This window comes from Jaculus jaculus, chromosome 2, assembly GCF_020740685.1.
Source record: "Jaculus jaculus isolate mJacJac1 chromosome 2, mJacJac1.mat.Y.cur, whole genome shotgun sequence".
NCBI lineage: Eukaryota > Metazoa > Chordata > Mammalia > Rodentia > Dipodidae > Jaculus > Jaculus jaculus.
In genome coordinates, this window is record NC_059103.1 from 84,094,109 (window position 1) to 84,111,546 (window position 17,438).

At 38.5% G+C, this 17,438-nt stretch overlaps 1 protein-coding gene across 2 annotated transcripts in view; it reads right to left on the minus strand.

The window, feature by feature from the left end:
• Synpo2 (synaptopodin 2) overlaps positions 1–17,133 on the minus strand; it is a 187,056-nt gene extending 169,923 nt beyond the window's left edge. For both annotated transcript variants that reach the window (XM_045144082.1, XM_004658547.2), the window contains exon 1: positions 16,997–17,133. In XM_045144082.1, the coding sequence (XP_045000017.1) occupies positions 16,997–17,101 (105 nt within the window). In that variant the 5' untranslated portion in view covers positions 17,102–17,133. The remainder of the gene's footprint in view (positions 1–16,996) is intronic.
• Between the last annotated feature and the right edge of the window lie 305 nt (positions 17,134–17,438).

Consider the following 17,438-nt stretch of genomic DNA (forward strand, 5'->3'; position numbering starts at 1 on the left):
TTTATTTACCCAGAAAGCTATGAAAAAGAAATGTACAAAGATCTAGAGAAAGGATGAAAGAGAGTGAGTGCAGTCAAGACAAAGGAAGTTTCCTTCACAAGAAAGAGAAGTGGAAGATAAGAATAGTGGGAAGTAATGAAGAAAGTAATAGGATGACTAGAACAGTGAGATGTTAATTGAATTTGCCTCTGCTCTCAGTCCCTTGTCTGCAGCTAGCAGGGCTTAGTAACTAGTCAACATGAAGCTATGGAGTCCTGTTGGGTGGGAGGGATGTGCCCCGAGTGGCTTCTCCCCACTGCTGATCAGGCCTTCTCTGCCCCGCTGAGCCCTGTCCTGCTCTGTCCACCTCTGTCCTGGTTAAAACTACTCAGGTCTCTGTTCATCATCTGGCAGGCAGAAAAAGATTGGAGACCTGAAAATGGATCATTGCATTTAGACTTCCTGCGGCAGCAATAAATGTTTACACAACCCAATCCTATAGAAGTCATGCTGAGCACCAGCCAGAGGGAAGTGTGATGTTTTCATGAAAGAGAAACAAATAATAGTGACTTGTATGACCCATCTTTCCTTTCAGATTTTGGTTTTCATCTCAGTTTGATCTTGACTGAAGATCAAACTTATGATTGTTTGAAAAAGAAAAAGCCAAAAAAACACCAAGGAGTGTGATATGGTATCGTTTGTTCAGAAAAGCACCTTTATATGGTAATAACATTTTCTAATTTAGAAGACAAGACATAGCAGGAGGAGGGGAAGAGAATGAAATGTGTAGCAGCCTTTGCCAAGTGCTGGGTATAGCCTATTCGCAGAGCCATATCCTATATTTACTTGCCAGGGACAATTTATTTTCTTTTCTAATTCCTAAGCACTTGAAGTGATTTCTTCTCTCTATGATGATTTCCATATGCTGTTTCCAATTACAGGGCACTGGGTTATTTAGTAAGGATGAGGTAACATTCTGAAACCATTAAGTGCCACCTCACAGGGAGAGACCCAAGGACTGCAGGGGCCCTCTCAGTGACCTCCAGGACTCAGAGCTTTGACTCCATGAAAGCTGGTCAAACAAAATTAAATTAACAACTAACATGATCGTAGCAATTGTTTTAAACATTGAATGTTTCTCAAGTGCTAACTAATTTGCATGTGTCACTGTACTCATTTTACAAATGAGTAAGAAGCAGAGGCATGGAGCTGATGTCTACTCACTCTTAAGTATAGCACAACAGAATTATATGAAGTTATAAATTTACTAAGACATAATAGACTATTTATTGAAATATTTCCTTTTTAAAAGTTGGTACTATTTTTAAAATGAGCCAATCTATTAATTTTGTTTTACTTTGTAAAACAGATCATTTCAGCATTTATTGCCCTAAGTTGATTAAATGACCTAGCAAAACAATCTAGATTAGTAATCAATATTGACAAAATGTGATACATTTAATCAAGTATGAAAATTGTGCTGTGAAAAACAATAATCACATGTGCTTTTTCTGGACTTTCATTTTTGATTTTCAAGGTAGGGTATCACTCTAGCCTAGGCTGACCTGGAGTTCACTGTGTAGTCTCAGGCTGACCTGGAACTCACGATGACCCTCCTACCTCTGCATCCTGAGTGCTGGGATTAAAGGCATGCACCATCATGCCTGTCTACAGAGAGAATGGATGCAACAGGGCCTTCAGCTGCTGCTAACAGACCCCAGATGCATGCAACACTTTGTTCATCTAGCTTTATGAGTACTGGGGAATTAAAGTCAGGTCATTAGGCTTTGCAGATAAGTGTCTTAACCACTGAGCCATCTCTCCAGCCCCTTCTTGGTTTTCATTTGCATATCTGGACTGAAGAATATGAAACTTGCGCACAACACAGGTACTTTGGTCTCTAACTGGCCAAGTGATGGTAAAGATGATAATGATGCTGCATTATTGGCATGTGACTGGTTATGTAAATCCATGATCTTACAAATTCTGGCAAGACATTAACTGGTTCTTTGGGTTTCAGGTGCTCACCTATGCAACTAATATTGTGAGGCATTTTCACCTATAATACCCATAAATTCATTTCATAGCACCTCATTTTACAAATGAAGGCTCAGAAAAAATTTCAAGCCAAACATTCAGTAAGTGGATAGCAGTTAGCTCCAAAAATCTTTTGCCTTTTAATGGATCCATTTACAAATAATTGCTAAATAAGATCTTACTTCTTTTTCTTTGAAGGAGAATGGAAATCGACACCTAAAAAATACAATAAATTCTTTTTAGCTTTAAGTTGAAAATTGAGATCAAAATAAACTCAAATCTGTTGCAAATTCTCCTCAACACTTTTCAAATTCCTCTTCTCTCACTGGGAAAATCAATTCAGGGGAAGAGGAAAGATTACCTTAATATTACTTTGAACCAAACTTCAACACAAGAGCAATGGTGATTATTCATTTAAACAAAGTGTTGTAGAAACTGTTCAGTAAGCTGCTACATTTTGAAAAGGTGACCTGGATGAAGAGGAAATATAAAAACTACAGTACAAAACTCTTCACTTAGGACTGGCATATTAATCATTTAATGATGGCAAAATAACTACATGATCACAGTTCCCAGGAGAGAGAGGTTTTTGTTTTATTTTATTTTATTATTTTAGTGCACTGTGTTTTGTTTTCTACCAATGTAATAGCCTGGAGTTCTTGTAGCCATTTCTCCTGGGACTATGTGCCAGCTGGACTGTTCCTGAACACAGAAGCACACTTCTCCTGAGGACTGCTGCTGCCCTTGTTGCATCTGGTGATCTGGTACCTGAAAGTTCTTCTCCTTGTGTCTAGAAAGACAATTAGACTCCTATGCACATGTATTTGCATCAGCAAAATGAGACAGAAATGAACTCTAAGATATAGTTGACTTTAATACAACGTGGCACCATGTTCCAGTCTGGTCTGAAACAGACAGTCCTTAGAGTAATAACACCAAAAAGGAGGTTTTGCTACTTGCTAGAGGGAAAACATGCTTTTTCATTCATTCATTTTCTTTTAGTATTTTGTAATATATTGTGTTACGCTGCTTTTGATGAAGTGTAATTACTTAATTTCAACTAAGTCAACACTCAAAAAATGACTCAAGTAGTAAAACATTTCTGAAAGGAAACTGTTAATTAATGATAACAGATTTTAAGTGCAATAGAACAAATACAGCTGACCTGTCTCTTCATTGACCATATCATCGTTAGATTAAAAAATGACTGTTTAACCATATTTTATAGTAGATAAGATATTCAAAACTATCAAGATTACTTGTACATTCACACATGCATACATTGTATATGATACCACATATACTATACATGCATATCAAAAAAGATGGTTTGTGTAGGGCTGGAGAGATGGTATAGTAGTTAAGGTACTTGTTGGCAAAGCCAAAGGACCCAGGTTTGATTCCCCAGGATCCATGTAAAGCCTGATGCATCTGGAGTTCATTTGCAATGGCTAGAGGCCCTGGTGCACCCATTCTCTCTATCTGTTTCTTTCTCTCTCTTCCTGTCAAATAAATAAATAAATAAAACCTCCTTGATGTAGACCAGCTGACAGAAAGCTGAAAAAAGCCATGCTGCATGCAGTTCAATGGGAGAGTGAAAAATCACCAGTGAAGATACCCAGTGGTGGACACTGCAAGCCTTATAATTGGCCAGCTAGGCCAAATGAGCCAACGGGTACAATAGTAGCACATCTGGTATGGGGGAAGCTGTCCACCCTCTAATTTGACTGGAGGTCTGCTCCATGGGAGGGAATACATCTCTGATACTAAAAACCTACAAGAGGGGGAGTCATGAGCTCTAGGGGTATAATGCCTGCTGTCTGGCTAAGTGTATATTGTATACTCACCAAACTGCCCAGTAAGCACTTATCTTAATGTTCATACCCCTTTGGTTAGAGAACCGTCTGGCAGTGACCTTGGGATGACTTAGAAGGTACCATGGTACTGAGAAGAAGTCACAGAGGAATGTTCAGCACTGAAATATCTCAATCACACCTCCCATAGCTCAAGGTCCATTGCAGAAGAGGTGGAGGAAAGAATGTAAGAGCCAAAGGAAGAATAGGACTCCTTACAATGTGCTCCTCCAGACACAAAATGACCTGGATATCCATGACCTCACAGTGCCTGACACTACCTACACAAGACCATCATAACTGGAAGAAAAGATCATGACATCAAATTAAGAGAGACTGATTGAGAGGGGGAGGGGATATGATGGAGAATGGAGTTTCAAAGGGGACAGTGGGGGAGGGAGAGAATTACCATGGGATATTGTTTACATTTATAGAAGTTGTCAATAAAAAAAAAAGAAATAAAAAATTATTTGTAACATGGATTTATATACACTGTTGTTTTAGGGAAACTGTTCCTTCATGTGCTCTGTGTCATTAGCTAGTGTTAGTACGAACCAAACAAGATTAGGAAGATAATTAAGAATTAAACATCCAGAATACAAAAATCTGCTATCTTGATATTTCACCAATAGTTGAAGTCAAGCAGTATTGAATTTTAAACTTCAAGAATTTCAGGGATACAGTTTAAAATTACTAAAAAAATTCAACATGGCAACAAACCAGTATCTTTGAGCAAATGTTCAAATATGAAAATAACTACGTGAAAAGAGGTTTGCTGTCTGAGTGAGTAAAGAGGTATATGCTTCTGGGATATCAGCCTATGCTATTTTCTAGATCTTATTTTAATATTAAAGTAAAAGCCAGGCATATTCCTAGCACTTGGGAGGCTGAGGCAGGAGAATTGCTACAAGTTTATGTTCAACCTGGGCTACATTGTGAAATCCAGGACAGTCAGAGTCACAAAAAAAGTATTGAAATAGAGAGCTTTTGTGGGAGAGGGAAATTCAGTAAGGAAAGATAGCAGAAAGAAATTAACAAAAATAAGGAAATTCTTTAAGAAAATTTAACATTTTATACAAAACTGTGAATAAAGTCATTGATAGAGCATGTGTTTTAACAAGAATTAGCAATAATAAACAATCAAGGGCAGGGCTATGAGGGAGCCTCACGTTGGACTCATTGAGTACTTTATCTGTAGGCAAGTAACACAGCAAAAGAATTTGAAAATAGAAGTACAAAATTTCTGCAGGATGTTTTCAATACGTTTAGTTTCATAGAAACTCACATTTAAACTACATTGAAATCTTCCTTGTTTGTTTGCTTGACACATGTCTTACTATGTAGATCAGACTATGCTCAAAGTCATAATCTTCCTGCCTCAGCCTATTAGGGCTACAGGTATGGGCCAACACACCTAGACTGACATCTTTAGGACATTTTTTCAGTGGTAAAGGAAGTGACAAAGAAAACTATATTGTGTAGCAATTTGTACCACCAAAGTTCAATGGCATCTCTTCAAATCCTTAAGAGTAGAGAATTTAAGAATAGTGTATCACAGTTTTACTTAATAGAAAATGAATAGTCTAAATTTGTTCACCTTTTCCACGATGAGAAGTTGACATGTCACTGGTCACCTGACATGTATGTTAGAATAATAAACATAGTGTGTCCTCTGATTGAATTCTTTTGAAATGACTTTGAGAAAAGAAAAGGATGAAACAGAGAATGATTTGAAAAGAGTTGCTGAAACTCTTTCTAGAAGTGAGTTCTTACTGATAATTACAATAGTATCTTTTCTTTAAACAGATGTTCTCTGCATACTTAACTAGGAAATAATCAAATCTAATTTCTTATCTACCAAATATAAAGTACGGTGAGATCTTAACACTAAAATATAAAAACATGGCCTATTCCAATAGCTAGTAAGAACAAAAGATGGTCATATGAGAAACAAAAATCCACTGACCAATTCAAACCAGAGCAAGAGGACTGGCTATCAGCTAATGATTCATGTCTTTGCATACATCTTTGTATGCTCAGAAACTGTGTCTTTCAGGGAGGCAGAGTGTTGAAATAAGTCAAATCTCACTAGATCTCTAAGTAAGAGCAATCTATGGAGTCACCTCAGGAGTTTCAAAATCATAAATTATGCCAATTATTGCTTTCACAAACTAAAGTGTTCTGGCAGTGAGATTTCATGTTAGAAAGAAAGAAAGAAAGTTTTTTTTTTACTAGTTTAACTTGTTTTAAATATTGTTGATACATTCTTTCATTATTTTAAATTTTTTTATTTTTGTTATATTATGCTAAATGTAAACTATTACAAAGCTATGTATATATGTACATGTGTATATATTTCACATACAGTGTGTGTGTGTGTATATGGAATCTGCTCAAAATTGTTTTATTTCCAGGGGCAAGATTGAAACACTTAGATACCACTAGTCTACCAGAGAATAGGACATGTGAGCAAAAGTTCCAGCAAGGGTCTTCAGAGTAGGAGGAGTTCAAGGTAAAAGCTATGTGATAAGGGGGCACAGAGGAGTAAGTGCTTACCTCCGACTAGAACTTAGTCAAACATCCCAGGGAACTTTTGAGCAGAATCTTGTATAATGTATAAAATTTCTCCATGCATGTTCAGGTGGGTGCCGAGGAAAGGGGTGAATGAGTACTCCTCCCCTTGCAGACATAGACAGCAGGGATGAAGTTACAAAAAACACTGTCGCAGGGCATAGGAGGGCAGGCCTATAACCCCAGAACAGAGAGGCCAGCCTTGGCCACAGAGCAAACTTGAGGCCAGCCTGGACGATGTGAAAGACCCTGTCTCAAAACAACACTACTTCTCCCACAAAACAAAATCCCAAAACAGTTAAAAATATTTTTAGCTAAAAAAAAATATTTTTAAAAGGAAGAAAGGAGAGAGAAAGAAGCAGTAAGGTTGTATTTAGTAATGGCTAAACAGGACACTGGGAGAGGAATAGGTGATAGTACTTGACAGTTTGACAGAGCCCAGATCGTGGAGGCTTTGCGTGCCTCTGTGGGATGGACAACTGTCTACAAAGAAGCCATGCTGCAGGGTGTCGTGTGAGAGCCTGGGCTTTGGCACCAGACTGGCCCCTCTTCTGATCTTGCCATTTACTAGTTGCATGACCTTAACATACTGATTTAATTTCCCAATGTCTCAAGCTGCTCACCCATAAAGAAGGTTAAAGTAGCCTTGTCAAGGAAATAAGTCATAGAGGGCCTACCAACTGTATGTGCATCATAAGATACAGGCAATGTTACAGTTGTTTGCAGGACAGTGATGTAGAGCTCTTGAAGTATTTGAGGCGGTGCTGAAGTAGGCAGCTTAGAGAATTCTCTCTGGCACCATGTATAGCCTGACCCTTAGGATGTGAATGTACATGAAGGTAACCAGTTTTAGGGTGCATGGAATGATCTAAGAGACAGTAATGAAGATCTGAGCTAGACACAGCTGCAGTAAGAATACAGAAAAGGAATTAGGGATGAGTTATTGGGGAGGCAAAAAGGTATATCTAGACTTTCATATAAAAGCACTTGTTTTATGACTCTTTAATTAGTTTGTTTTTAATATGTCATGAATTACACAATAAACTTCTAAAAATTATCAGTTACCAGATAGGTTTTGCTTCAAAATTTAAGTAACATGTATTTTTAAAAGAGAAGATGATGGTTGGGAGGAAGTGGGCAGAGCAAAATGGTGAAATACCAATTTCCAGTGATCATTCTGTCATAGAAACATCAATTTGAAAAATAACCTTATCTGAGCTGCAATAATAATAATAACTCAAAAATGAACCTTAAAACTTAAAATTATATCCAATGAAATGGAAAATTAATGGTAAGAATGAACAGTGAGTTGATAAAACAGAATAATCCATGAACTTATAGACAGATTATTTGAAAATGTAATCAGGGGTGAAAAAATAAAAGTTGAAAATTAATGAAGAAATCTCATGAGTTTATGGGCTGCATCCATAGAGTAAATGGGCACCCAAGAGGGAGTAGATAAAGATAAAGCAAGCCAGGTGTAGTAGTACATACCTATAATCCCACCTTCAGGAGGCTGAGGTAGAACATATGCCATAAATTCAAGGTCAGCCTAGACTACAAAGTAAGTTCCAAGTAAGCCTGGGCTAGAGCGAGACTTGACTCAAAAACCAAAAACCAATACTGTGATGATGATAATTATGATGATGATAAAGCAGAGAACTTATTTAAGGAAATAATGGGGGGAATCTCCAAACCTGGATAACAATATAAATATTGCAATATATTACAATATAAATATTGCAGATCTGGGCTGGAGAGATGGCTTAGCGGTTAAACGCTTGCCTGTGAAGCCTAAGGACCCCGGTTCAAGGCTCAGTTCCCCAGGTCCCACGTTAGCCAGATGCACAAGGGGGCGCACGCATCTGGAGTTCGTTTGCAGTGGCTGGAGGCCCTGGCTCGCCCATTCTCTCTCTCTCCCTCTATCTGTCTTTCTCTCTGTGTCTGTCACTCTCAAATAAATAAATTTAAAAAAAAATTGCAGATCTGCAAGGTTAGAAGTCTTCAGTTTCAATCCAGATAATACTACCTGAAGACATTTCAAATGTCAGTGATCAAAATAAAAGTGATCCTAGAAGAAGGACAAAAGAAGCAAATACAAGCATTTCAGGACTCCTGGCAGCAGAATTCCCAGCAGACACACAGATCAGAATCAAAGTGACGAAGGGGAAGCCTATCAACTAAAATACTCTATTCCAGAGACGGAGGGAAATAATAATTTAGAAAAGACATAAAGAGTTCACTACCACTGTGCTTGCCTCAAAAAATGCTAAAAAAAAAAAAAAAAAAAAAAGTTTTCAAGCCCTTAAAGAAAAGTAATGCTGAGTAACATGAAAGGATTTAAAAGTATAAAACTCACTGACAAAAGCAAGTAATTAATATTTTCATAATGTAATGATTGGTACTTCCATTTCCTCTTTCCCTCTCCCCTCTTTCTTTCTCTCCATTTGCAAGTAAATTAATAAAAATAAGTACTCCAAGAGAATGAATATTGTTTTCTTTTTTATATTTATTTATTTATTTATGAGAGAGAAAAAGACAGTTAGAGAGAAAGAGAGAATGGGCATGCCAGGGTCTCTAGCCACTACATATGAACTCCAGACACATATTCTCCCTTGTGCATCTGGCTTACATGGGTCCTGGGGTATCGAACCCTGGTCCTTAGGCTTCAAAGGCCAATGCCATAACTGCTAAGCCATTTCCCTAGCCCCTGAATATTGTTTTCTAACCACAGGAAAAAAAATGTGTAAAGTAATACATCTACAAATTAGCTGTGCTTAGTCATTCCATAGAGTATATAACTTCAGTTCATTATGTTGTAAATTATAAATGCAATTTCAAATATAGATTTAAAATAAATAAATAGAAACGATATGAGAAATTCTGTAACAAGAAAATCACAGAAAAATAATTATTCAGTAGATAAAATGATGAACATTTCTACTGTGATTCTATTTTATTTTCTGTTATATTTATTCTGAAAATTACAGTTTCAAGTAAAGTAATTTATTAATTGACATGACAAAATACTTCATGTCAGAATACAAAAGCAGGTTTTGCCTAAGAGATCATACAAATATCTTCATCATGGTCTATTCAGATAGCTATTCTTTTAGTTGGATGTACCAACTACACTAGACCCATAAGTGACATGTAGGAATTTGGAACATAAACCTAGGACCCAGACTCTACCTGTTTCTCTATCTAAATGTATCCCCAGAAAGTGACTTAACATTTTCATGTCCCTATAACATGGATCTGAAATAGAAACTCAGAATTCTCTCATTTCACTTAAAATGCGGTACAAGAAATTCTGATCTCAGAAAATATTTACAACTTAATAAGGAAATTATTCCAGAAATTAGTGTTACAGGCAATCTGTTGTTTGGGGAGCAATAAATCATTAGATTATTATTACAGATTCCCTAGGGAAAAGGGAAACAGACTGTCCTAGAAGGTGAAACTCAAACCAGGTAAACTTGGTAGAGAAATGGAGAAAGAAGGAAAAAGGAAGGAGCAGAATCAGTAAAAATATAATTCCATAGTTGGGTTCTGAAAACATGCTGCTTATAGCTTTATTGGTCATACACCCACACACTTCCAAGCCATTGATTAGCCCGATAACAAAACACACACACACACACACACACACACACACACACACACACCCCAACATGCAGGAAAAAATGATTTGTTATGTAATTTAGAGATGTAATTTTTATTTACAATGCATCAAATGCCATAACATGTAACTGCAATCCAAGATGCACTGTGTTTATATGCTAGTGACAGAAAACTGTCAATGATCACATGCCAATGTGTTCCACAGACTTTCAGACAGTTTATGGGAATCTGGCCATGTCTGCTTTTGTAAAATAAAAGAATGGTACATAAGTCAGAAATATAAAGTGCCTAAAGAAAGCTAATGGTATGCCTATGCATATATGTGTCCTCATTGGGGTGGCCAAATAATGAAACACTTCCCAAAAGATCAAATGAGCAATGTCACCTTGTTTCTCAGACAAGAATTTTAACTACATCAGGGTTTTACTCTTTAAGATTGTACAAAGGATTAGAAAATGATTCAGTTCCTCTTATAAAACTTCCATGGTGTTTTCTTTCTCCCCCTACTAGAATAGATTCAACAAACATTTGTGTTTTCCAAAGTAATAGAAAATTATTTGTTACAATTTTATTCTTACTGCACTTATCTTAGGAGTGCATTTTCGGTAATCATTTCTCTCAGTCCAACTAAAAGAATTCTTAAAAAATATGTATTCATTTATTTACGAGAGAGAGAGAGAGAGAGAGAATAAGAATAATCATTCCATGGCCTCTTGCTGTACAAACTAACATCAGAGGCATGCACCACTTTGTGCATCTGGCTTTATGTGCGTACTAGGAAATTGAACTCAGACCATCTGGCTTTGTAAGCAAGCACCTTTAACTACTGAGCCATCTCTTCAATCCAAAGAAACCCTTTTTTTGCTATCAGTGCTCTTAAGAATACATTTAAGGGCTGGAGAGATGGCTTAGCAGTTAAGCACTTGCCTGTGAAGCCTAAGGACCCCGGTTCAAGGCTCGACTCCCCAGGACCCACGCTAGCCAAATGCACAAGGGGGCACATGCATCTGGAGTTCGTTTGCAGTGGCTGGAGGCTCTGGCACGCCCATTCTCTCTCGCTCTCTCTCTCTCTCTTCCTCTTTCTCTCTCTGTCTGTTCCTCTCAAATAAATAAATACAATTAATGAAAAAAATAAAAAAGAATGCATTTAAATATGATGAGGTTCTATTTTCAACATTGGTCATTTTGAATATTGATAATATTGGTATTATAATCTTTAGCAGCACAGACAGCCTGTTTCCTTTACCATACTGAAGCAAAAGACCCCACAGGACACCCCTGTTAGAAGGCAAGTATTACATTTGACTTTAGATTATTTCATGTAAGGTTGGGGAAATTACTTTATAGGAATGGTTTCTTTCACCTGTAATCAATTTTTAAATCAAGTTGGCATGAAATGATAAAATGTGTTAAAATATGCACTTTATAAATAACGTCTAATGAAAATTTTGACATTTGCCTGGCCTTGATGTGCCCACCTATCTTAAATCTCCTCACTTACTACCTCCAGTCAAACAGGCTGAGAATGTAAATGAAGTTTCTGCAAAGAAATATGTATAGCTAGTACACTTAATAATATGTACAGAGGCAAAAATAGCAAAGAGACAAAAAATACATGACATGTTAGCTCATTTGGAAAATTATAAGATATACACATAGGAAGTGTTTTTAGCCAAATATATAAATTATCTTTTATGTTCTTGGACACATTAATGGACATAGGAAAATTTAATTATTCTGGAAGTTATATCTATGCTTCAAAACCATTATCATGAGAAATATCATCTAGTGAAGCATAATGTTTTGTCACAATGATATTGCATACCATTTGGCTCATTTGACAAGGCAAAGATCTTTGGATGAAACCTGTCATAGAAGGTAACTGAACTTGAGCACCTTTCCCATAGTCTATCCAGAGGCTGGCAGGAGCAAACTAGCATCTTGACAAATCACTCAGCAAGGAGAGGGCACAGAAGAGTGTAGGTATCAGCCTGACTTCAAATGTTAGGGACTTGTCTGGTGACCTCCAGGGATGCTACAGAAGACCCTATGTGCACCTCAGCATCAGTGTCCACATCACGGAAATTTAACACAACCAATGGAGAGAGAAATGCGATCTCATTCAGCTGTAACCTTGGAGGAGCTGCATGGAAATGTGAATAGCAGATGACATCCTCCTCCCCATGAGAAGCCCTAGAGCTACAGCCTGGCATCTGGACTGTTTTGATAATCAGTACCACCAGAAATGCATGGGATTTGCCCAGAGTATTATTAAGGGAGTGCTCTGTTTTTGTCATGGTTGAAAGCAGTTATCAGAGGAAATTAAGCCAGTTCATATTTTGTATATGCTTCTGCAAATAAGTTACATCACACATGTTCGTATTGATCACATGTACTGAAAATTTATCATCGGCATAGGTGAAGCTGAGTAGAACTAATGAAAATCTGACTTTGGATATAACAAAAACTGCAAACTATCACTCTTTCTTTTTGTTGTTTTTGAATGCAAGTCAGTCCTTTAGCAACCCAGTATACATTTACTATCAAGCAGATGCTTATTTTCAGCTCTAGAAAGATATTCTCTGGATGCTATTGTCAGAGTCCAGAATTCTCAAGTAAGTCAGTTCTCAGAACGTTTATTGAATATTCAACTAATGATTGTTTACAATGAAAGTCACGTTCTTTCTTTCTCCTTTCCCCCCTTTCTTCCCCTCCTCTTCTTTTTCTCTCCTTCCTGTACATATTTTTCTAGTTTTACTCATCACCACTACCACTCACTCTCATATGCTAGACAGCTCAGCAAGCCCAATGACAAACACAGGGGAAGAAATGTCCAGTCCTCTCCTTGCAGGAATCCCCAATGTGTAGAGTGACCATTTTGAAGCTTCCCAACAACTCTTCACAGCCTGATAGCCCTCCTATCTCAGAATCAAAAAGGGGCACTCCTCTCACTGCTGACCATGACCTGGTACAATGCCAAAGGCTCAAGCAACTCTTGGTCCTCTTCTCAATTTGGCTGAGAAAGGGACAGTGGGGAAGTGTCAAAGGACATACCATCCTCAACCCCATTAAGCTCTGTGGCGACATAGCTGGCCTCAGCTTTCCCTAGCAGTGTCTGTATTTTGCTCACACATCAGAATTACTTTTGGAATGCTAATAAATCCTGATGCCCTGGGCAAACTTCAGACCAACTAAATCAGGTTTGGACACAGGCCATGGTATTTTTATTTCAACAAACTCCTTTGGGAGACCACCTTAACATACATTTAGCTTGAATGTTCCTTTGTTCATTATTTTTAAAATGTAAGTTATTTTTTAATTGTGTATAAGATTTGTTTATAAAACAAAATTTCTCCTTATTTCTTTATATGAAAATATCCCACAGTGACTTACCAAAAGAGGTACAGCCAGGTAAGTACATGTCCTGAAAGTGTTTTATCTTGAGAAAATCTGCATACACACATACAATGGACTTTTCTGTCAGTATAAATTTATTTCTGAGGCTGATTTGAAAATGCACTTTATAGAATAGGATCATCCCATTACTGAGCATTGGAAATGTTTGTTTCCCATTATATTAGGCATAATATAAGTTAAAAGATGTCAATACCTTCAAACACCATTTGATGTTTTTTGGGTCTTTAAATTTTTCAGTATATTTGAAAAATACAAAATGATACCAATGAAAATATTACTAATATTTATGTCAGTAATCTTTAAAAGTTGGGATTGCCTACAGTTCAACCAGCCAGGCAAATGGGAAAAACAACTGGACATTTTTCATGGATAACTAAACATAACACTAGAAAGATATTTATTATTGGGAATTAAGAAGTCACAAACTTCTGGCTTAATAACATTATAGTAATTTTTCTTGTGCTATTTCAGCCTTTAGAATATTATTTGATATAGAATTATAAATCTATATCCTTAAATATTTCACTATAAGCCAAAATTTGTTTTTGTCTACAGACTTTCTTTGTAGCATTATCTTTTTCATGGGCATGATATGAACACTGTCTGAAATTAAAATTTTCTTTGAGAATTCATATATTTTTAATTCCAAAATTTATAATTTGCATATTCTTCTTTAATTTGTTCTTATTTTTTTGAGAGGGGCTCATGTAACCCAGGCTGGTCTTGAACTAGCCATGTAGGAGAAGATGACCTTGAGTTCCTGGTTTTCCTGCCCTTCCTCTCTCGTGTGCTAGGGTTACAAGTGTGGCTAACAAATCTGACTTCATCTGCATGTTCTTCAACCCTGTGAATAGTTCTTTAGTTAGTAACCTCCTCTACTTAGCTTTTCTGCCTCTGTCCTTATTACTCCCACTCAGGGGTCACTCAGCCTTAAAGAGTTAAAAAGTCTATGTCCAACTGACATTCACATAACCTTGACTTTAGTGATGAACCTTTACAGAGTTTGACTTGTTACCTTAGTGGCTTAAAAATTTATAAGGCTTTCTAAAATAATTCTACTGTAAGAAATCAAATATAATAAATTTGAAGTGAATATAAACATAAATGCAGGAATGGCATAGTAATGGCAATTTAGAATTTACATCTCTTTAGAAAACTATCTAGTGTCACATGATATATGGAAAACAAGTAAGCTATGGATATGGTACCCACCTCCCCCCCACACATACATACGCACACATGAGTTGAAGCAAATGTTCAGATGTTTTGACAATTTGAAATCTATAGCTCTAGGAATGGAAAAATGGCTTAGTTGTTAAGGTGCTTGCCTGTGAAACCTATGGGTCCAAGTTGGATTCCCCAGGACCCATGTAAGCTAGATGCATAAAGTGGTGCATGCTTCTGGAGTTCATTTACAGGGAATGGAGGCCCTGGCACACCCATTCTCTCTCTCGCGCTCGCTTACTCTCTCTCATCTTCTCAAATAAATATTTTTTAAAAATCTATAGCTCTGTAAATCACTAATCAGAAAATTAGAGAATTTGGGGTGAGGGAATAATGGGGATTGAACTGAGGGCCTTGCACATGCCAAACTCAGACTACTTTTGAGCTACCCCCCCCCAGCTCCTAATGAGTTGGAAAATTAAAGCAAATACCTAGATGTTTTAATAACATTCTGTTAAAATAAATGTGAATATATTTCCTGGAAGATGACTCAGATGGAGTACAGAACGCTGGACTAGAACAGGAGCCCTTCCAGGCCCAGCAGCCTTTCTGGATTCTGGCCCTGGAGAAACTACAAGCAGAGAAGCGTCCCTGTGACAGGACCCTTCCCCAGCACTTGGCTCTGTTCTTCAGCGACTCATCACAGGTGAAGCCAGAAGAGAACTCAGGAGAAGCCCGATATCTACTGTTCTCCAGGCCTGTCACAGCCCCAGTGCAAGGTGACAGCTTTCACCCACTTCTGTTCCCACATGTCAATTAGTAAGCAAATGATTCCACACTGTACCCTATTTGGATTAGAGAACATCTGAGCAAGAAAGAAACTCATAATTGTACAGTCCAGTTTCTTCCTCAATTCTCACCTTTCCAAGCCACTAAGAAACCTCCCCCTCCGTGGCTGCTCAGACTGCTCAGACAGGACTCCTGACAGACTTGCTCACCGGCAGGCTGCGGCTAAGATCAGACCTGAGATTAGCACCTCCTCTCAACACCTGAAGCCAGCCACCCAACTGTCTTCTCAACTCGGAAGAAATCAGGCATCTGAATCTCATCTGATGTTGCCCACCCAACAGAGTCGCAGGGAAGCAGCCCTCCCAGCCCAGGGCCACTCTGCCACTTCAAGGTGAGGAACTGAGCTTCTCCCTTTCCTCAACTAGAAAGAAGTCATTTGAACTGGAGATCTCTGAGAACTTTCCAGCTATAAAAATCCCTGCTTTTCATCTTTCTGTGCCAGGCGTCCCACTTGATGCCTACAGTTCTCACTAGGTGGCAGGATTTAACCACCGCAGTCAGAATGACTTTTCTGACTGTGTCAGGGAGCAGAAAACTTCAAAGAAACTCCCCATTTTCACATGGAACATTTTGAAAAGTAAAACGCCAAAGGGAAAGAATAGCTACAAAGGCAGTGACCCATCTATTTCATAAAAGTCTAGATCCATTTTTGTACATCACAGAACAAGACATTAAGCTCCTGTCTTCTGAAACTCATACAATTCTGCAATTTGGCATTAAAATTGGGCAGACAATTACTCTCACGTATTTTTAAAATTTATTTTAGCTTCATGCCAATTAGAAACTTTACATCCCCATGCCGCTAAGCAGCAAGCGATCTACCCTAACGGTAATAAAAATGTAATATTTTAAATAGATGTTAGGTGCACCATAGTTACTGCCTGTTTAAAGTATAAAGTTAGCCACAGTAATAGAAGATTTGAGCTCTTCGCCAGACGAACGCAAATGATTTTCAGTGCTTGGGCTTTTGCATTTATTTCTCAAATCCTTAAAAGGCTACTTTTTAAAATAGATTTTATGACACCCCATCATACGTTAAAAAAAAAATCATTGCCCAAAATTGGCCTTTTCATGCAGCTGCATAATAAATGCCACTACCAACTCTTTCTTCGAGTACCCAAAATATCCATGCCCAGTGGCTGGGCTGAGTGAGCCGAGCCATTTCTCTTCTGATGGGGACATGAACCAAGAACGCAACAGAACAGTCAGATATTGTTCGCCAGAGAAGACGATTAATAACCAGTCCTTTTCTTCAGTTATACTATGACACCCATGAGTTGTTAGCTAATTGGGTGCAATTAGGACCAGTGTGGTATGTATTCCTTTGCGAAGTTTCTCTAGAAAGCAACTCACATCCCAGATAAACTCATCGTTAGCATGAAAAGCAAAGTGAGGTGCAGACTTGCACATTAGCACTTGAAACCCCATCCACAGGTTGCCCTCCTCCTCCCCTGGCCCCCATGCCCCCCTGGCAGTGCAGTGGTCCCCAGCCTAGCGCTTACCTTAGCAACCTGGAGGGGCTGGCTCTGCTCCTTGCCCCCTTGCAGCCGGAACCCCCAGGGCGCCCCTCCCGTCATGGAAATGCAGATAAAATCCCCCGTGCCCATCTTCTCCCTTCAGCCGAGCAGCGTAAAGCGCTTGCAAAAGCTGGCCAAACAGGGTGCGCTGGCGGATGCGCCCTGAGCTCGACGCAGGACTGGGGCGCAGAGCCTCGCCGCCGCCCGGGCCGTCGCCGGTGCAGACTGCGCGCCCGAGCGAGGGAGGCCGGCAGAGGCGCCCCAGCAGCGCACAGCCTGCTTGCGTCACCCGCCGGGCTCAGCCCACTTTCAGGGGAAGGACTCAGCGCTCCCACACAAGAAAGTCCCCTGTTGGGGCAAGATGCGGGAGGAGGGGCCACCTTCTTCTTGCTTTTTACAGATGAAATCCCAGCACCTGAAAAGTCTG